The following is a 23,419-nucleotide window of genomic DNA, read 5'->3' as shown; positions in this document are numbered from 1 at the left end:
TAAATCTTATGACTAAATAGCTAATATTTAAATATTATACTTATCTATCTCGCTTATATTCCAGTTGAACTAGATTTTAATTCTCTATTTGTCTTTCCTCCCAACCTTGAGACCTATGTTGTATCTCTTAAGTCTCCCCCCGAGCTACCCCTCACAAGGTCTTCTCCTCAAGAAATTTTGTCTTGAGCAGTAGTAGCTATCTGGTCTTAACTAGACTTAGCTACATTCACAATGTCTGTCATTCTAGCACAATTAATCTATTCCTTTGTTTTCCTCTCTAGATCTTAGATGCCTCCATCCTCTTGATCCCTTCCTTGGAATAAATTCTTCAAGGAAGTAGTTAGGGTTGGGTAACCACCCAACCTAACTCTTTGAGAAATAAAACTATCACCCTTTAGAAAATTCATTCTCATTTAACTTTAATCAAACAATTACTGCCATCATCAAGGCATTCTAGTTTTCATGCATTTAAATCAAAATTAACTAATTATATAAACTTAATTAGTATTTAGTTTGTTTTAAATGTGGTAAATAAATATTTACTTTTACAAGGGACATCACATCTCCCCTCCCTAAGATTGAACATCGTCCTGATGGTCCTCTATTGGAAATAACTTCAGAAAAATCTCCTTCACTGTCCGTTCATCTTCCTAGGTAGCCTCCTTTGGCCCAAAATGCTACCTATTGTACTTTAACTTGGATGATAACTCATCTCCACAACAAATCTCGTATACCCATTGGTTTGACTAGGAACTTGCCTTCCAATTCGACCTATATGCCACAATAAAACTTTAGTCAATTTCATGAAATAGAAACATAAATTAGCTATACAATATTTTTGTACACATATATTTATATAAGATAGACTTATGAGAGTTCAACTCCTCTGACTCACCTGTATATCCTGCCAATTTATTATTTGTTTGGGGTCATATATATATATATATATATATATATATATATATATATATATATATATATATATATATATCCTAATACTGAAACATGAAAGACATTGTGCATGCGAATATGGCTAGGTAAGGCAAGTTGATAAGCCACTAGCCCAATTCGAGCTAAAATTTGAAAAGGACCACAAAATCGAGGTGCCAATTTGGCGCATCCATTCCATTATAGTGTACTTTTGTTAGCCCGCACATGAAGATAAACACGATCTCCTACTTGGAATTCCCAAAAACGTTTTCTCCAATCGGCGTAATTCTTTTGTCGGTCTTGAGAAGTCTTTAAATTAGTTCATACTTCTTTGACCATTTCTTCCATTTTTGTTAGCATATCAGGCCTTAGCATTAACTTATCTTTTGGGCAACCCCAATTCGAGGGAGTCCTACATTTACGCCCATACAACACTTCAAAAGGGTTCATTTGTAAAGAAGTCTGATAGCTATTGTTGTATGCAAACTCTACAAGATGCAAATACTCTTCATATTTAGACGATTTTTGCATTACATAAACTCAAAGCATATCCTCTACTACTTGGTTCACTCTTTCAATCTTCCCATCCGTCTGAGGGTGGTAGGCAGTACTAAAATGTAACTGAGTTCGTAGTCCTTCAAAAAAGGCTTTCTAGCAAGCTGATGTACAATTTACGTCATGGTCCGAGATTATAAATTTTGGTATGTCGTGCAGCTTAAAAATAGTTTGCATCAATATGTTAGCAATCTATACTACCTTATAAGTAGATTGTATAGGTACGAAGTGAGCAGATTTACTCAGCTTATCAACTACTAACACTATTGAATCATTTTGTTTTTTGACTTGGGCAACCTTGTTATAAAACTGATAGAAATAACTTCCCATTTCCATTCTAGAATAGGTAATGGGTGTAGAAACCCAGCTCGATGATGGTGTTCTGTTTTTACTTGTTGGCATTCCAAGGAACGTGTCAAATATTCAGCCACCTCCTTCTTCATGACGAGCCAGAAATACTATTTTCTTAGTGCGATAATCAATTTCTAATAACCGGATGATCGACATAAGAAACTTCATGATACTCATCTAAGATTAAACTCTTAATAACCTTTTGGTCAGGTACATACATCCTTCCTCTATAGATCAATATGCCATCTGAATTTACTTCATAGCCCAACCTGTGTTCTTTGTTGTTCAAAACTTTCGGTTGCTACCATGGGAAATTATATTCTAGATCCTGCATTGCTACCTCCTTGATTTGCTCCTTGATTGTGTTTTTACTTCACTATATGATATTTCATACAAAGATTCACCTTCCTACATAGAGCATCCACGACACAGTTCTCTTTTCCTTTTATGTGCTCAATTTCAAAGTTGAACAAGCTTAGGAAATCAAGCCAACGAGCTTGCCTAACATTTAAAGTGGGCTATTTAAAATTGTTAGTTAAGCTATGATGGTGAGTTATTAACAAAAATTCCTTAACAATTAAGTAATTTCGCCACATTTTTAATACATGAATAACTATTGTCAGCTCCAAATCATAGGCTAAATATCATTGCTCATGCTCCTTAATCTTCCTATACTTGTAAGCAACAACCTTGCCTTCTTGCATTAATATGCCGCCTACGCCTTCCTTACTAGCATCCGTACAAACAACATAATCTTTATTTGGTTCAGCAATGCTTAAAAGTGGCGTGATGGTGAGTAGATGTTTAAGTTGATCAAAACTATTTTGGCACTCTTTGCTCCACTTAAAAGTCGTTACTTTCTTTTCCAGTGAAGTGATAGGAGAGGCTACCCTAGAAAACCCTTAAATGAATCGCGTGTAAAGTCGAACTAGAACCATGAATGAGCTTATATCAACCACATCCTTTGGTACCGGCCACTCCATTGTGGTCCTTATCTTTTCTGGATCCATGAATATTCCATCCTTAGTAATGACATGGCCAAGATATTGAATTTCTTCTTTGAAGAAATCACATTTTTTGTACTTAACATACGACTGATATTCCCTTAAAACTTGTAGGACAATACGAAGGTGTTCTTTATGCTCTTCCACCATTAGAGAGTAAATTAGTATATCATCAATAAAAATTAACACAAATTTATCAAAATATTGTTCGAATATATTGTTCATAAGACACATAAAAGTTGCGATTGCATTGGTTAGCTGAAGGGCAACACAATGAACTCGTAATGCCCATACCGAGTTTGATGGTTGTTTTTTCTATATCCTCTTCCTTGATTCTAATTTGATGATAACCCAAGAGAAGGTTAATTTTTGAAAACATGGTTCGTCCCCTCACTTGATCAAACAACTCATCTATACGAGGTAGGGGATGCTTATTTTTTATGGTTAACGTATTTAGTTGGCGGTAATCCATACACATTCGCAGGGTTCCATCCTTCTTTTTAACAAAAAGTACAAGGGCTCCCCAAGGTGATACACTTGGTCTAATATATTTTCTGTCATGTAGTTCTTGTAACTGCATCTTTATATCTATTAGCTCTTATATGCTCATTTGATAAGGGGCTTGAGATACTGGAGCAGCCCCTGGTATTAATTCAATGGTGAAATCTATATCCCTTTTTGGCGGAAGTCCTGGAATTTCTTTAGGAAATACATGCAGAAAATTCTGCACCACTAATATATTTTCTAAGGTGACAAAATTCTCTTTTGAATTAGTATATCCTACGTGTATTGCATAAATCTGGCATCCTTTCCCAATACACTTGGCCAATTGGGAGGCTATCACTGGTCTCAGCTTTAATGGTATTATTATTTAGTGAATTTCCTGTCTCTTTACTTCCTTGTCCATATAATTAATAACTTTTATCTTACAATTAATGAGGGACCAATTTTTTTCCAACTAATCCATACTGATTAAAATATCATATGATCCTAAGGGCGACACATTCATGTCTGGTATAATATACTTACCTCCTACTTATAGGGGACAATTTCCGACCTTGGCCAACACTATTCTCTTGGCTCCCATAGCCAATTGCACTAACCTGGGATTTTTAAACTTAAAATCTTGTGAACAACGTTGTTCTACTATCTTGGGACTAATGTAACTCAATGTAGTTCTAGAATCAATTAAAAAAGAGACAATTTGGTTGAAGATTTTACCTTCAAATTATATCATGGTCGGTTGGTACTCCGCATGATGGTGTTCAAGAGCAGCATTGATTTTAGGCATGCTTCTTGCCACTTCTCCCACTCTTGATGCTTCTTGAAGTTGTGTCACTTGATTGGTTCCCCTGCGGTGTGGACAATTTTTAACATAATGGGGTCCTCTGCATCCCCAACATTGTACCAATGGTCTAGCTTCCATCTCCACTTTAGTCCTTACCGATGGTTCATTTTTCTTGTTCTCACTGGGAATTTTGAACCTTGGTCGATTTTTATTCATGTTTATATTTGCCTGCCCTTTAGGGGGTTTATTAACCATAAACTTATTTCCTTTACTACTGGAGGAAAATTTACTCCTTTTTTTTTCATTCCATCTCTTACCTCCTTCCCTTTTTAGCGTTTTTTGCTGGTAACATATTCTGGCCTTTCGTATGACTTCATCCATAACTCAAGGCACTCCATAAACAACGGCAAGATGCTCACAAACTATTGCACCTTAGCCTTTCCTTCCCATATGTATGGGACATAATGTAGTGAGGATGTAAATTTTGTTATGAATTTCTCCATAGTTAATTGACCCAATCAAAAGTCATGAAACTCCTCGGCGTTTTTATCATAAAACCTTTTAGTTAGATATTTCTCTTTAAAATATCTTTAGAATTTGTCCCAAGTTATACTCCGCTCATTTACACCACGTATTGGTTTAACTTCCTCCAACCACAGGGTGGCTTTTCTTTGCAGTGGAAAGATGGTGAAACAAGCCTTTAGGTTATGATCATATTCGTACAACTCGAAATACTTATTCATGTTGATGAGGTAGGATTTTGCTTCGTCTTCTTGTTCACCATCAAAGAGGGGAGGCTTTATCTTCCAGAATTATCCCTCAAGTTCTACTTTTTGTCTCTTTTGTATGTTGTGTTCTGATACATTACCAGATTCTTCTTCCTGTTTCTCTTCACCGCCTTCATTTTCTTCTCTCTATGTATGAAATTCTTGTTCGCCACTCATGTTTCCCTGCTCTAGACTCAGTAGTGTTTTTCGTTGATTTTATCTAACTCAGAGACACTTCATGACCTTTTCTTATTCCTGCATCAACCATTCATTATTTTCCCACAGTCAAGCCATTTCCTCTTTTAACTCTTGCACAGTTTCCAAGATTGCAATGTTAGTGTTAGGTAGCTCTTCTCCCAATTGCACCCATACCTCAGGATCGGTTTCCTGAAAGTTTGCTGCTCCTATCCCACTCACCGTTTAGTGTGGTATAGTTCCCATTCTTCTCATACTCACTACTTTTTGATCTCTCTATGCACATCACAAGTAATGTTATTAATTATTTTCCAAAGATCTCAATTTTGTAACCTCGGTGCTCTCATACCACATGTCACATACCCATAAGTAAAAACCTTTAATATTTCTTTTACTTTTTATGTAACTATATAACAATACATTACATTAGTCCTTCAACATATAAACCAAAGATTTACTTATTTAGTTTTATAGTAATGTAATTGATTGGGCCTTTAAACATATAAACAAAAGGATTTATCAATACCACACCACTTCTTTAATTTTTGAATCTTTGCAGTAGAGAGGAATGGATATAAGATCTATGGTATTATTTACTAATGTTTTGCAATGATATATGAGTCACCTCACATGATTTTAACTATACCTTAGGTCACATGACTCAGTTTAAATCTCTAATTACATCGTTTGACGCCTCTTTAGTGATTAATGACATTCTTTAATTTTGGGTGACTCAGTGCCCTTAGGGATGCGCACCCACAACCTCTGGAGCTTCATCGTGGTTTCGAGCTAGTTCTTCCTGCATGGGTAAGAGTGTAACATCGACAGTGCTCCAACGATTGAGTGCAGCATTAACGGTGCTCTCACGATTTCAAAATCAGACGTGGATAAATTTGTCCATCGATCTAAACTCTATCACGATGTGGAAACCGGTCCTTTGGTGCATTTTCAATACGCGGGGTTTGGACTCTGGTTCTCTGTGGAATTCTTTCTCATTAATGGATTCAACTTGTTTTTTTCCTTGCTTCTGAAGCGTTCTCACCGCTGGTTTTGAAATTTTTCCATGGGAAGTTAGATCTTTCCTATTTTCATAATTTACCTCCTGAGACTATCTTTACATCTAGGTGAAGTTCTAATGTGTCTTTTGTATGGACATGTATATACTTCGGTAACTTCAATTTCTGTATTGATGACTCTTGGTTTATTTTCTTAGAATTCTTCTTTCAATCTAATCCATTTTTTTTATGCTTATCAGCCAGGTTTGTCATGCCCAGGCTGAAGCTTTTGGAAACCTCTCCTCCTTTGGCCTAAATACCTATTCGTCAACAAGACTTCACCAGGTATGCTTGAGGGACTTTAAAAAAATGGGGATTTTTTTGGCTTCTTTTCCATTTATAGTTGAATGTGTCAAATCTAAAATGGATTAGTGGTTCCAACACCTTGCTTGTATTTGGTTTTAAGGGTGAGAGCCATTAATTCGACTTTAGACTCTCTGAGGTTTAAGTGTATAAGATGAAACCCTTGCTTGGGGTTATGCTTTGTATTGGTCCGTTCTTTAGATCTAAACTAAAGGTGTTTCGATTTTGAATACATAATAATTATTGCACATTTTGGTTTTGTTCTTTATCCGTGCATTTCTCCAATTTCGAAATGTGGCACTATAATTTTCCATTAACTTACAGTACATTGTATATGGTATTTACTTGGTTACTATTTAGTGGCATATCTTGCTTTTTCTTTTTGGGTTGGAAAAGTTCTTCCTTGGTCATATCTTTTAGTTAAATTTAGTTTGGGATTTTCCCCTTGGAGTTAAGTTGGTACTTGAAAACCCTCCATCCTATTTTACTCTCTTAGGTTTAGTTACTTTCTTTATCACCTACAGATTCACTTACAAACTCTTCTTAATCACTGGGTCCATATTTTCATTAGTGAGTCTATATTTTCATAGTAATTAATTTACTTAAAAAAAACTGCTAATTAGAAGATAAATCTTATGACTAAATAGATAGGATTTCAAGATTATACTTATTTGTCTAGCTTATATTCAGGTTGAACTGGATTTTAATTCTTTGTGTCTTGCCTCCCACCCTTGAGACCCTCTGTATGGCTTAACTCTCCCCCAAGCTAGTCTCCCCCCAACTACCCTCATAGGGTCTTCTCCTCAAGAACTTATGTCTCCCCGCAGCTACCTAGGGTCTTCTCCTCAAGAACTTATGTATTGAAAAGTAGTAGCTATGTCTTAAAGAGACTTAGCTACTTTGACATTGTTTGTCCTTCCAGCACAGTTAATGTATTCCTCTTTTTTTCTCTCTACATTTATGATACCTCAATCCTCTTAATCCCTTCTTTGGAATAAATTCTTCAAAAAAATAGTTAGGTTTGGGTAACAGAAGAGCCTAACTGTTTGAGAAATAAATTTGTCACCCTTTACACAATTCATTCTCATTTAAATTTAATCAAATAATTAAATCAAAATTAACTAAGTATATAAACTTAATGAATATTCATATTATTTTAAATGCAGTAAATAAATATTTACATTTACCCGTAACAAGAACATTCTACCTTAATTGTAAAATAACTAACTAGTCCCTATGCTGTTATACACACGGCATACATTAATCATTACCTATATGCTTTGCCTAGACAAACTATAAACATTAAGAAATAATAGATTCAGAGTAATACTATTAAAAAATTGGGGTTAGGACATGCTCATTCCGCATTAGCTATCAACCTTCGTTTAATGTCTGGAATGATTTAAAAGAAGAAATATGACTTAATAACGAGCCTACATAATGTGCAAAATACTTTTTTTTGTTAACACAAACAATGAGCTTGATGTAAGGTCGGCACGCGGACAATTAAGTGAAAAAATCTTTATAAATAAAGAGGAGAAAGAGCTGGCGTTTTCACGTGGTTATAATCGGGAGAGACACACAACTTCATTGCTTCTTCTTCTTGAAATTTTTTCTTTGCTCATTTGCGATCATTTTCTTCGTTCGCATCGTAGTAATTGTGGTATCGAAGGACGTAGGATGGAGGGAGGAAATAAGTCTAGTGCGTGCATGAAGAGGCTGACGGCTGATCTGAAGAGGTTGGAAGAAGACGCGCCTTCAGGTGTTAGCGGAGCTCCGCGGGAGGGTAATATTATGTTGTGGGATGCTATTATTTTCGGGTATATATATTAGGGTTTCTGCCATTTTATATGTCTTCTTCATCATTAAATATTCATGTTTATGCTTCTAACATTTGGATTATCTGAATAAACATGTTTTGTTCACGTTCGATCCTAAGTAGGTCATGACTCACCAGTGTGCATATTTGTTTGCAGGCCTCCAGAGACAATATGGGATGATGGTGAGTATTTCCGCCTACCTCTCTACTTCAGAGATTTCGATTGACTGAACTTGATTAGTTTTGTATCTCAATTTTGTAGGCATATTCAAGCTAACGCTCGAGTTCAGGGAGGACTATCCTAACACACCTTCGAACGTGAGGTTTGTATCGAACATGTTTCACCCGAATGGTAAGTGCTGTCTATGCAAACTTAACTTTCTTACATTTCGGTAAATACAAATTGATTAATTAATATGTTTATTAAATAGTATTTTATGATGCAAGAATGATGAAATCTAATGTAATAGGTTAATGGGTTGGTTCAATTTGTCAAATTCTTGTAACTAAAATATCTCCCTTCTGCTTAATCTACCTGAATATTTCCTCAAAGAATAAAAAAGAAACAATGAAATTTGCCCCCCTCTTGTTCTCAAACCAGAGATTTGCCGTAATGATCAACGAAGTGATCTTTGGTTCGTTCTGTGCAGTTTATAATCATGGTGGCATTTGCTTGAACATTTTGCAAAACCAGTGGACCCTTTTCGTTGTGAGGTTTTCTTCATGAAGTATAATGTGATATTCGAAAAGAAGGAAATCTAAGCTACAAATGCTTTTAGCTGCAATAGTATTGTTGCTAATCACTTATGTTCATATCGTATGGGTGCAGTCATTACTGTGTGACCCAAATCCAAATTCTGCTGCGAATCCAGAGGCTGCCATGTTATACCTCAGTGATGTCAAAGAATATAAAAGAAGGGTCCACCAGGTTGTTGAAGAGAGCTTGTCTAATGTATAACAGAAAATTTACTTGCTCGTAATTATTAGGATTTTTCGAATAGGATTGTTGTGTTAAATTTTACGTCGCTTGTAACGTGGTCGAGTCGAGCAGAAAATGATAATACATCGAAATGCTTAACTAGAATTACAAATTTTCATATTTTTCCAAATATTACCAAAAACAAGACATCAAGTATCCATGAGCATCCAAACTATGTCTCGATGCTTATATATTTTTGCATAGACACGTGTAATATACTTTTGCATAGACAGGTGAGAACGACAATTTATCTTTTATTGTTATGATAGCGGCTGAGAATTATTTTTTTTATTAATATTCTAGAAAATATTATATATCACTTTTATATTAAATATTAAAAGAATTATAAATCTTTCTTAAGATATTTTGATAGAATAATAATTTTCTCCACTCCATCTGAAGTGCTTTTTAGATATTGAAAGAGATGGAAGTACAAACTAATAATACTTAATAATAAATTTATCATTATAATTTTATTTTTTATAATTACTAATAATAATGTAAAATGAATATTTCCTAATTAAGAAATAATTTCCTGTCATTTTTATTAAATGTTCTATGATCATAAAAAAAAAATATCTATTAGCCACATTTCAGGCTAAATGTTCAAAAATTCTTAAATAAAAAATAAATAACTTATATAAATAAAAAAAATATTATTTTTTATAAGAGATTTTTCGGCATAAATCACATGAAATTTCATTTGTCAATGCATTTCGAAACAACCAGTGTGTTTCATTGTCACAACAAGTTGAAGAATTAGACGTAGCTTTGGCATGTTAAATAATCAAAGCAGAACCTCCAATGACTATACTAACAGTTAAATTTCACTAAGAAATGGTTAGTTGGACTCGAACTTGGGCATAACCATACTTAATTAAAAAAATTAATTTAACTGAAAATTAAAATGTTAATTAGTTATCTAATTATTAAATTAGAAGTCAAAGGGATATATTCCACAAAGCTTTTAACTATTTTATAAAATTTTATTATATATACATATAATAAATTAAAATTATATATATATATATATATATATATATATAATTTAATATTAATATAAATTAAATTAATATTTAAAAAGTCTTAACTATTTAATGAAAATATATAATTATTAGAAACTATTTATATATGGATATATGAAATTACATGGAGGTTATAACTATTTTATAAATTTTTGATTATATATATATATCTATATATATATATATATATATATATATATATATATATATAATAAATTAATTAAATTAACAGTTAAAAAGGTCTTAACTATTTAATATATATGTGTATATAAAATAAAATAAAATAAATTTATTGAATTAATAGTTAGTTAAAAAATCTTAACTAGGAAGAGAAATCTTAACTAGGAAGAGACTGCTAGGACCCAGGTGATGGAACTGCGAAACTCTAGCAAGAACACAAGGCTCCTCAATACAAACACTAGACTCCTCAAATCACCCCAATGAAACTAATTTTGGGCTGCACTTCTACAAAGAGCAAGTACTTTAAGATAATATATAACACAAATATTGTCATCTCTTAGGGGACAATTCATATTTGTATCTCCATAGACTATATTGAGACCATATGTATTTAATCCCACTTATTATCTATCTAGGCATAGTAAAAAAAAAATTTGGAAACAAAATGTAGAATGTGAATTTTTTTGTTTCTTTAGTCATTAATTCATGTTAGAGAACCATGTAATCAAACCACCAACCCCCTCCTTGGAGTACATGTAATGTCCTATTGAGCTAGCACCATTTAAAGAAATGTGTTATCTTGGTTAAAACATAAAAATAAGAAGCCAAAATTGCACCATATACTAATGAAGAAAAATATTTTACTTCTTGAACATGCATACTTTTCATTCCAACACTGTCATATGATAGAAGGGGTTGTCTTATTGTGGTCATTACCTAACATAGATATCATTATAGAATTGTACTAACAATAAAGTAGTATTTTCTTCATAGTTGTTACATGAAGGGGTAATGTTTCAATGATCTCAAGTTATAAAAAAATTAATTATATTCCTTTCTCACTTCAACAAATCATTAAAAAACCACTCTCGCATTAAAAAAATAAACAAAAGCTTATCTCTAAATCCATATTGGCTCACCATTGACATAATTTCAAGCTAGCCATCAATGTGCTGTGAATTATGATGTGTCAAAGTTTAAATCCTATCAAGGAAGTTGCAAAACACAAATATGCTTGACTTTAGACACTTTTCTAAGGCCAAAAACAAGGGAACTCAAAAGCTTACTTCTAAGTCCATATTAGCTCAATATTGACATAATTTCCAGCTAGAAATGTCATGTGAAGTATGATGTGTCAAAGTATAAATCCTGAAGTTTAAATTTTGTCCAGGAAGTTGAAAAACACAAATAGGCTTGACTTTAGAGACTTTTGCACAACCAAAAATAAGGGAACTCAAATAGCCCCAAGATTGTGAAATCTTTGTCAATCAAACTTCTAATTTTACCAGTTATTTGGTGCTAGTAGTGTAGGAGGATACAATTAATATGAAGGCATGTCCCATCACCAACTCAAATTTTGGTGTTTGGAATTGATTTACAATAATCCCACCATTGTTCCTAAGATGTATTATACTTAGATATAATTGGGTCATTCATATATAAATCATAAACAAAGATATTATGGTATGATTCTTGCAAAATAAACAATTTCTAATTACATTAAAAAATACTATTAACCTGTTTAAAAAAAAAAAAATACCAAACACATCCCTAGTTTAATATAATAATAAAACTGAAACACTCCAATCCACACAAACTAACAATTTCTCATCATCTCAAATTTCTCATCATCTCGAAAAACAATAGAATGTTAGCCTCAAGTAAAAAGAGGACAATGCAACATAAATCTTGCAAGAATATTAGGCATATCTTTGCATGTAACTTTTCATTGATAAAGCATGTATTCTTAGGCATATCTTTGCATGTAACTTTTCATTGGTAAAGCATGTTTCTTATTGTTAAAATACAAATAAAAGGAAATTGAATCTTGCATGTTTATGTCTAGGAAAACAAAGTCAACTAACGTAAAAGAAGATGACTGAATTTTACGGCTAAAAAATACTAATCACAAAAATATCAAACAAATATCAAACATAGATAACTACCACATGAATAACGTTTCATTGGTAAAGCATGTTAATAAAAAGAAAATGAATCTTGCATGTTTATATCTACGAAAATAAGGCCAACTAACTTAAAGGAAGATAATTGAATTTTGTAGCTAAAAAATACTTGTCACAAAATAATCAAACAAATCTTAAATATTGATAAGTACCACATGAATCCTCTCAAAATAAGTAAATTTTAATTGAAAATCAAAACAAATATTTAAACAAAAGAAAAAAATTTCAACTAACAAAAGTGCAAACAAGCAAATAAGATTAGAAATCAACATCTATATTGAAATCAACACAATAAATTTCTACACTTAAACCAATGCATCTAGTGCAAGCAATCAAATAAGATTAGAAATCAACTTGTGCATCTAGTGCAAGCTATAAAATAGAATTAGAAATGGACATGTACACTAAAATCAATGCATCTCGTGCAAGAAATCAAATAGGATTAGAAATAAAAAGATACATTAAATAATACATCTATCTTAGTGAAAAAAAATGTGCATGAATTTCTAGGTCTAACTTCTATGCTTGTATGTGTCTCAGTGTGTTTCTTTCTTCTTCACTCTCTCTCCACCTTCAATCTATGTGTTCACCTCCTTCCATCTCTGTCTTTTAAACAATAAGAAACATGTCACTCCTAGTATAGACCTTAGAAACAGTCTACTAGGTCTATCTCTGTCTCCTTATTTGTCTCTTTATCTCACTCCCTAAATACATGTCACATTCTCTCGCTCTCTCCCTCCATATTTATCACTTTTCCTCCATCCCTCAATCTATCTCTCTCTTCTTCCCTATAGCCACCTCCATATAAATCTCTATCTCTCTATATCTACTTGTAAAATAATTAGTAATTTTTTTCAAACTTAAAGTATGTTTGTTTCGATGGTGATTCCATAACTTGTGCAAATGAACAAGATATAAGTGGTTATAAAATAAATAATTTTATTTATAAATAATTGAAATCCAAAAATTACTTGAAATAAGACACTTCAATAAAGAGATAATTTACAATCTCAATCTTCCATGGGAAACATATGTTTCCAAACCATAAATATTTAATGGATGGGAGAAAAATATCAATTGAATCTACTAGTTGGAGAAAGATTCTAGTATATGGAAGCATAAAGCACTGTTGGAGAGAAAAGAATGATTTAACAGCTAAAAAGTCTTCAACAATAGTGAAATTCCTCTAATAAGAAAAATTAATGATATAAAAGAATGTATGAAATATACCTATGTAGGATATGAAGGGGAGGTTGGAGATTTGAGCAATCTAACTAACAATTAGTCTCAGCTTGAGTGGCACTGGTGCACAATTCATGGTGGGGTGGACAATGTGCTCTTTTACTGATTTTTTCTTTAATTTTGGTTAGGAACTTTGTATTCCTAATTCTGTTGATTAAATATATGCATATTGGGTGGGTAATTATGAATTGAATCTAGAATACGAAATATGTTTAACCAAATATTGTGTAAATTAAATGATCGAGTGGATGGCAAGATCAAAGAAAATTACTGTTTATCTTTTTAAATATTAGGTAGGTAAATCTCATAGAGAATATATTTATACTGCATCGTAGAGGTAGAAATGCTATTTTAATTCATTTAGCATGGGCCTACATTGGAAAGTATTATGTGTTCAGTTGTCCAAATGACTCACTGTCAATATTATCACTGGATCCCTAAAAAAGTCATCATCAATTAACTACTGTAAAAAAATTTTGTATATCATAACAAGCCCAAATGTTGGAGGTGAATCGAATTCCATGGAGAAATGGAATTTCTTATTATTAGAATATATTATCTAGTTCCAAGCTAGATGGCTGAAATAGAATAAGACGGATGTAGACTGTTGAATCAACATTTCGTAAACTTATATAGGTATGTAAATAGATGGAACAAAATAGTAAATACATGTATAAATATTAAACTCAAAATATAACACTTTTATAACATATTTTTGTCATATAAGGTAACTATGGTATCTCTAACAGCATTACCTAGAGGAAAAAAAAAAAAAAACCAGAACAGACCCATATGATGCGGCCCTACCTAAAATTTACACCTCGAATTCTTTTGAATTGTATTGATAGATAAAAGAAATTAATAGAGTATTGGCCTTAGTTAAATGACTATCAGAGTTAAAGATTTAATTTAGTAAAACAAAAGTAGCAATTTAAGTATACTAACAACACAATATTGACATAAGTATAACACATAATATATTGTTTAGCTCTCAAATATGAATTTATACTTCAAGAAGATTGTAAAGAAATCGAAGGGTAACCTAAATGATTATCTGAATCGATACAGACGTAGAAACTGTCAGCTTATAATATATTGCATAGCTCTCAAATATGAATTTATACTTCAAGAAGATTGTAAAGAAATCGAAGGCTAACCTAAATGATTATCTGAATCGATACAGATGTAGAAACTATGAGTTTAAACTTAGTATATGTGTAATTTACTGTAAATTTTATTCATAGGTAAATTTGTGTTTACAGTGCAATGCATCTAGTGCAAGTAATTAAATAAGAGTAGAATGAACATCTACTGCTGAAATCAATGCATCTAGTGACAGTGTGACCTTTTTGTGATTTTTTAGTTAATACTGGTTAGGAATTTTGTATTCCTAATTCTATTAGTTAAATATATGCATACTATCTTGGTAATTATGAATTTAATATAGTAGAGGAAATATGTTTGAACGAAATTTTACTATTGTGTAAATTAAGTTGTTGAGTGGATGGCAAGGTCAAAGAAAATTATTAGTTATATTTTTAAATCATAGCTAGTGAAATCTCATAGAGAGTATATCTATATTACATCGCAGAGGTATAAACGCCATTTGAATTCAATTGGTACGGGTGTACAGGAAAGTATTATGTGTTGAGTGGCTGAAATGACTCCCTATCAATACTATCGTTGTTTCTGATCCCTGGAAAGGTCGATAATTAACTACTGTAGTAAAAATTTGTATATCAGAACAAGCACAGATGTTAGAGGTTAATAGAATTCCACAGGGAAATGGAATTTCTGATTATTAGAATAAATGATCTATTTCATGGTTAGATATGCGAAAAAAAAATAAGGGTATAAGCCTTAGAATAGACCTAGTAGACTGTTGGGCGAACGTTTATGAATTTATATAGGTATGTAAATAGGTGTAACATAATAGTAAATAACTGTGTAACTATTAAATTGAATAGATAACACATGTCTATCATCTAAGGTAATCGTGGTAGCGCTAATAGCATTACCTCAAATCTATACCTGGAATTCGCTCCAGGTAAGGGAAAATATGGAAAATTTAATAGTATAGCACTCAGAGAGTGGTGCCTGTGAAAGGCTCGTAAATGACTGTATTGATAGTTAGAAAAAAACGATAGCCAGTATTGGCCTTAGTTAAATAACTATCATAGTTAATGATTTAATTTAGTTAAAAAAAATAACAGTTTAAGTTTACTAACAACTCAATATCGGCAGAAGTACAACACAGTAAGGTACACATACCATTCAGTAACAAATAATATAATGTATAGCTATCAAATATGAATTTATACCTCAAACAGATTGTAAATAATCAAAGGTTAACTTAAATGATTATCTGAATCGATATATTATCAGTAATAAATTACATATACATAGAAACCATGAGCTTAAACTTAGTATGTGTGTAATTTAGTCGAAATTCTATTCATAGGTAACACTGTGCTTCCAAGGCGTCATATTATAATTCCTGGAATAAAATAAATTACATAAAGTCATGATCTATAACAAGCATTACCATGAGTATTTCCAAGGGAAAGAAAATAGTTCATACATATTTGACACCAGACAAAATTGTTCAAAATACAGACTAAACCCTGGTCCTTGCCTGGAAGTGATTTAACTATGTAATTAACCATTATAGGAGTTGTGTTCGCAAAAAGGAAGATATGCTCAAAACATGTGCCTGAATACAAAGAAAAGGAAAGTGTAAATGAAAATAGAAAATTCAGGGCTTTCCACAGAACGAATTATTAAACCCAATTAACCTAGTAACAAATATGAGAACTACAATATTGATGAAAGAACTGGAAACAGTGTGTTCCTTCAACTCCGGTATTCACCAAATCACCATAGAATCTAAACCCAGAATGGAAAACTCGAACTGACCTGGTGTGTGGAGTGTCGACGTATACCCGTTGATGGTGTTACGCCACTGAACAGAGAAATGAAAATTTCAGGAACAAGTGAGTTATTCCAGATTAAAACAAATCGGTGGAATGTAGCAAACCCATAATCTATTTAAACAAGCTTAACTTAAACTAGGGAAGTTGCCATGAATTGAGTTTGACTAGGCGAACCATTATCATAGTCGCCTCCATCCCTTGGCATAGTAACAACACGTAGATACATTATACACAACAAAGAACTTCTGAAACCGACTTGGAATCCTGGGGTTAACTAATCGTCAGAAATTCCCTGTAGGTAACAAAGGTAGGGGAAATTAAAATATTGTTACGTGAAATATAGCGTGCCCAGTAACCCTGGAAGGAAATAGTGCAAAACGAGTACCTGGCAGCCTGCACAAACAAATAACATTCAACAAATTTAAGATAAAGAAGTAACAAAAGAAGGAAAAGCTCGAGCATAGTTCTTCAGGAGTATAAAAACTCACTTTACCTATTCTGCAGGTAATGGAAGTCACCAAATACCGAGGAACCCTGCTTCTCATTCTCTGTGGATGATGAAGCAAGAACCACTGCTAAAACCCCCAGGAAACCAACCAAGAGGGCTGAAACTGGGAAGTCAAACCACAGTGAACAGAGGAACTGTAAAATTTCTACAGGTTGGCGGTGGCAACAGATATAGATGCAAGGTTTATCTAGTTTATATTATCAAACCAGAAAGGGAGTGACGACAAGTTCACCCTTGACCCTGTAAAAGAACATAAAGGACATTAGAATAATTTACGATGGCACAAAAATAAATAAAAGTAACAAAAGTAGAAGACCAGGTGAAGCAAGGCTAAATACCTGTTATTGAAATGCAACACTTGAACTCTGGCGAAAATGTGTTCATTCTATCCAAATTCGTGGCGTAAATGTGGCTGCAGAGGTCTATTGTCGAATAGGAACCAGAGCGCTGTTGCTAAGTCATTATGCCAATACAACCACAACAAAATTACACTGCATCCAAATCCATAAGGCTCAAGATGGGTTAGGGCTACGGGTAGACAGAAATGGCTGTCTGATAGCCATTCAACCATTCCATCCATCCATATGTTACAATACTCTTGAAACGTTGTCATTACTGCTATCAGATGGCCCCCATGTGATAAGGGCACAGGTGGCAAGCGATGAGAACACAGTCAGTTTCCCAGGATATAGGTACAAGCTTCAATAAAATATGACAAACATGACAATATACGAAACTCCAAATATTGAATGGGATGGATATTAAATTTCAGTATATATTTACATATTACTTGAATGGTGATCAGATTGATGGTATCACTATATACTAAAAGTATTTCATTGTAACACTCATGGCGTAGAAGGAGAATTATTAACTAGGGTGTACACACTATAGTTCTATAGTATTATCATTGTGGCGAATACACCATTGTATCCCTTAGGGTATAGGGATGAGATGACTATATAAGATATATATATATATATATATATTCAATTTTTTTTTTTTGGTATAAATGTAAGGGGTAAGATAGATACCCATTAAGGGTAGGATAACTATTAAATATGCATCCAAGATGAAACTGCGAATAACCATTTATTGGTTGAAATGAGAACTATAGCTTTTGCCAAAATAATAAGAAAAAAAATTGCTATACTTGAAAGGAGATGTGACACAGTCTATTTGTCTATTTATCTTTCTATCTATCCCTCTTCTTCTCCCTCTTTTCTTCTTCTCTCTCCATGTCTATCTCTCTTTCTCCCTCCCTCTCCTTGTCTCTCTCTCTTCTTCCCTCTCTGCCTGCTCCATCTATATCTCTATCTCACCCCACAAACATACACACTTTCTCTCCATATCTATCTCTCTCTATCTCCCCCCTCCCTCTTACTCTACCTGTCTCTCTTTTCCCCTTCTCTTTCTCTCTTCAACATCTTTTTCCGTATCTATCTCTCTTCCTCCCTCCCTTTTTATTCCTCTCTCTTCTTTCCTCTCTCCTCACTCCATCTATACCTTTACTTCCACATGTCTCTCCTCCTTTTTATCTGCTTCTTGCCATCAAAACATACACACACGCACACACACACACAACACTCTCTCTCTCTCTCTCTCTCTCTATCTCTCTCTCTCTCTCTCTCTCTCTCTATATATATATATATATATATATATATCCTTCTTCCTCTCACTCCCTCTATTCTCCTTCTCTCTCCCTCTGTCTCTCTTCACTACCGCTCCCCTCTATCCCTTACTGTATCTCTATCTCTCCCTTGTCACTCCCTCTCCCTCTCTACCTTTCTCTCTCTATGTCTTTTTTCTTTCCCCCCTCTCTCACACTATCCAACTCCATCTCTCTCCCTCTCTCTCTCTCCTTCTCTCTCTTCTTTCCTCTCTCTCCCTCTCTCTCCCACCTCCCTCTATCTCCCCCCATCACTCTCTCTCTCTCCACCCTCCATGTTTTTCAATATCTCCCTCCCTCTCTCCTTCTCTCTCTCCCCTTCTCTCCCTCCTCTATATCTACGTCTCCCTCTCTCTCTCTCTCATCCCCTTCTTTCCCTGTTTCTATCATCTCCTTTTCTATCTCCTCCCTCATCTCCTATCTCCCTCATTCTATATTCATCTCTCCCTTTTCACTCCATCTCTCTCTCCACCTCTATCTCTCAATGTATTTGTTATTTCCTCCCTCTCTCCTTCTCTCCCCCCTCTCTCTCCACTTTATTCTATCTCTCTCTCTTCCGCTCTATTTACCCTCCATATAACTCTCTCTCTCTCTCTCTTCAACTCTATTCCCCCTCCATATAACTCTCTCTCTCTCTCTCTCTCTCTCTCTCTCTCTCTCTCTCTTGAATCTGATCCCATTGTATTGAATTTAAGAAAGTATCTGTATTAGAAAAACAAATTGGTTGTAAAATATTAAACCTATATTTTGGATCAACCATGTCCAATAAAATACAATAATAAAAAACTTAAGAGAATCATGTAGTGTCTTTCCTTTATCATTGTTAGTCAGTTTTCCTTCTTTCTTCACTTAGATCCTTAGTTAAGATGCATCTATCTTGTTTCTTTATAATATTATTTATGGGTGAAGGCATGAAGGTGGGTTACAATTTTGGGCCAAACGTGGTGATGAAATTTCACGTTTTTCCTCTTTAATCAAATTGGAGCCCTCAAATTCATATAAGCACAATAAATTTTGATTTGGAATAAAGTGACAAATTGTAGAGAATTATATTGTTTTCCTAATGATATTTTTGCAAAAAATAGTTAGTGTTGTATAATATGTTAATTTTCCATTAAATTAAATGCTTGTCATTTCAAATTTTCACACATCTTAAGAGGTACGTATATGTTCACGTACCATAACTTAGTTTAAAATGTATAATTTTTAATATACACACAGACAGATATTTTATATTTTATGATGTTGATTTTTTATTCAACCTCTTCAAAATAGTTCAAAAAATTTTCAAGCATTGTATTTAAAAGAAATTAGATGAAAAATATCATATGAATTTGAAAATTTCAAACTCATATGCGATTGGATAAATGACTCCTTCATTAATCTAGTGTGCTCAACTACGCCACCTAAGGCTACAAAATGGTGTTGCACGAAATTTTCTATAAGGGGTGCTAAATTTGTAGATTTTAGGACTTAAGAGGCTCATTCAAGCACTTGATTTTGAAATTAAAATATCTTGATCAAAGGTTTATGAAACCCTCAGTCGAGCCCTTAACGTTGTTAAATAACGGATCGATCTAGCTTGAAGCTTGATTTAGCCTATATCCTAATTTAGCTTTAAGCTTGGATCTACTTAAAGGCTAGATCTAACTTTAAGGCTCAATCGAGCCACTTTTTGTAGTTCCATGCCTAGGTTGTATTCGCGAGAAATTTAAAAAGCATGGCTCAATAAAGCTCCTGGCTAACCTCGGGTCACATTGTTTAAGCCCTCAAAAACTTTATAAAAAAGGCCCGATCAAGTACTTAAATACAAACAAAATTAAAATATAACAAATTAGTTTTTATTATGTTTATTACTTGGCTTAACCTGATTTATTGCACTAAAATGGACTAAAGACAATAGAGATGTTTGTGTTGTTTTTTAAATTTATTATTTTTATCACTATTAGTTATAATATAGTGACATTAAAAACTTTGACATACAAAATTTCTTACATTAAATTTAATGCCAACACATCCAACCTATACTAGGTTGTAGAGCACCTCCGAGTGCAATGACTCTACAATACAATTATGTTCATTTGTTTTATCAATCTCAATAGTGAATTGACAAGTTGGATAACATATTTGCCTTTATCATCTATTTGTAAAAGATTTTTATTTCAATAATGCAAGATAGAAGTATTATCGCAAACCATTTTGGTAAATGATTTGCACAAAACTTATGTCGCACTTCAATTCTCTCTCTTGAATAAAAGGCATGCCTTAAGCATGTTGAGGATTGAATCATTAATTATTAAGTAACTGGAGGCTTAATATCTTAATTATTGCCTACATCTCAACATAAAACAAATAAAAGGAAGGCAAAGAAGTAGCATTGGTAGGTGGGTTTATATCATGAATATCTTTTGGTGGCTTGTATCCATTGTCTTCTACCTCTTGGGCCCTTTGGAAAATACTTAAATGATCAATTGGTTGGATACCAAACCGCATTTTTCATCCCTTGCATAAACCAAAATGGAAGACATCAAAGAAGGATCATAGTCTCCGTAGAGACTTCAAATGAGGTTTAAGCATTCACAATATTTTTCTAATCTCACAAAAGAAATTACCAAGCTTCAATAGTTTAAGAAATATTATATTTTGGAGATGCAACATTAGAAAGAGGAGCAATACACTCTGACTCTAGAAATCATTATGTAAGAATTACTTCCCTTCAGAGGTAATCAATACAAGTTCTTAGGTAATCTAATGGGAGAGAAGCAATAGGCTACTGGGTATAACAACTTGGAGAGCTTCGTCACCAATTAGCAATTCCTCACTTAGAAGACACCGAAATAACAACAACAACCAACTTTTTGATGCATAGGAATAGAACCAATTTATCCCATTGAAGATATAAGAAGAATTTTGGAGAAGGTGGTCCATACCAATGCTAAGAAACAAAATATGTGAGGGATAATATCGAAGTATGCATCTCCAAGTTAATCAGTCCCATTTACTAGCAAGGGAAAAGTGTCAATGAGGAAAGTGGAACAGCCTTGACTAGGATGTCAGGAAGAACAAATTGAACAAGAATAACAACAAAAGAGGTCGCCAAATCCAAATTATATGTCTATTTTGTAGTCTATACTATTGGAATGGTATAAACATTTTTCAAAAATAGTTTTTATATTTATAATACACTCTTTGATTGGAAAATAAACAAGTACATTGGATGACATAGTATACCTTTATTGTTGACATATGATCCATATTCTAGTAGGATTTTGAGGCAATCTTTGAAACCATATGTGGTTGCAATGTGTTGGTGGAAAAACAAAATATAATAATAAATTTTTGTGATACCTCATATGTTGTTTCAATGTGCTAGTCGTGAAACAAAATATAATATTTAATTTTTCTCATACCCAAAAGAAATATATTCCTCTAGAATAAATACCACGAAAATTAAATGATCAAAATATGATTGTTATTGTCAACTTACACAAATTAGCTTTGCATACCATGTATAGAAATATTTCAATCTAATATCCTTCTCTAGTCTTGTGAATAGAGCATTGACTCACCTTAAATGTGAGAGGTGCAACATACTGACAAAATTATGTGAGAAACCTTCCTCTAACCATTCAACTAACTACCTCAAAGGGCACTTTTGAGTAGACATCAAATATGAACCATCAACAAATATACATGTGTTATCCAAGGAAGATGATGAGATAGTGTTTCTAATGAGTGGAATTGTATTAATTACAGGCTTCAAGATTTTTCTATGAAAAACGACACTCATAATTTTCTTAATGGCATTCAAAACAAAAAAGCCAACTAGCCTTTTAGAAATACTATGGCATATGCCAAGTAGAAATTATGTTATTTTCACAAGGTAAGGTATGAAGAAGGTCATAATAATGGAAAATGCAAAGAAAACGTATATAATGACGTATGCAACAAATACACCTCCTTTTTGCTCCTCAATAAACCCAAAATAAAATGGTGAAACCGTCCTTTCTCCTCCTCGATAAACCTAAACTCAATTGGAAAAACTCATTCTAAGTAAATCATTGGCAAGATCAAAAACATTTCTGAGGCCTTGAAAGTACAGAAAGTTCAATATAAATCACTCTATGCAACAATTTAGCCTCTGAGAAATTGTTAGGCTTTGTTGTATTAAAATTATGATATTTTGATCTATAAAATCAAAGACTCTTACTAACCATAAAATAAAAGATTTGTTCACTTATTTTGATAAGGGATCAAGTAATGTATAGATCATCCAAAGTCATCCCTTGATCCAAATATTTTCACTTTAAAGATACAAACAAAATTTCATATAATAGAGCATGTAACGACGAAGGCATATCACATAAAGGAAGCATAAATAAAATTCAACCATGAGAAGCAAACATAAAAAACAACTTGATAACAGAGTTCACCTAGTGTGGGTTACGCCTCCGGACCCTGCTCAAAGTGGGGAGGCCTCTTCATTCATTAGTAAAAAAATCAACATGAGTACATGGAAAATACACCTTATACCTTCAAATTTTGTGGTGAGCCAAAAATGGGTCCTTGTGATCATAAAACCATCTGCACCATCAGAATCCTGGAAATAAATTAAGAAAACTGAGTATAACATTTACGCCTTTATGCCACGG

The 23,419-nt window shown here is 33.2% G+C and overlaps 1 protein-coding gene across 1 annotated transcript; it reads left to right on the top strand.

The window, feature by feature from the left end:
- The first annotated feature begins 8,128 nt into the window (after positions 1-8,128).
- LOC149226548 (ubiquitin-conjugating enzyme E2 1-like) lies at positions 8,129-9,225 on the top strand. Its single transcript, XM_089380225.1, has 5 exons — positions 8,129-8,268; positions 8,425-8,450; positions 8,530-8,619; positions 8,918-8,973; positions 9,031-9,225. The coding sequence occupies exons 1-5, from the start codon at positions 8,129-8,131 to the stop codon at positions 9,223-9,225; spliced, it is 507 nt and encodes a 168-aa protein (XP_089236351.1).
- Positions 9,226-23,419: the final 14,194 nt, after the last annotated feature.

This window comes from Pinus tabuliformis, chromosome J (assembly GCF_031772625.1).
Source record: "Pinus tabuliformis cultivar Carrire ecotype Pingquan chromosome J, CPIR1, whole genome shotgun sequence".
Lineage (NCBI taxonomy): Eukaryota > Viridiplantae > Streptophyta > Pinopsida > Pinales > Pinaceae > Pinus > Pinus tabuliformis.
The sequence above is the reverse complement of the archived record's forward strand: the minus strand, read 5'-3'. Positions and strand labels throughout refer to the sequence as shown.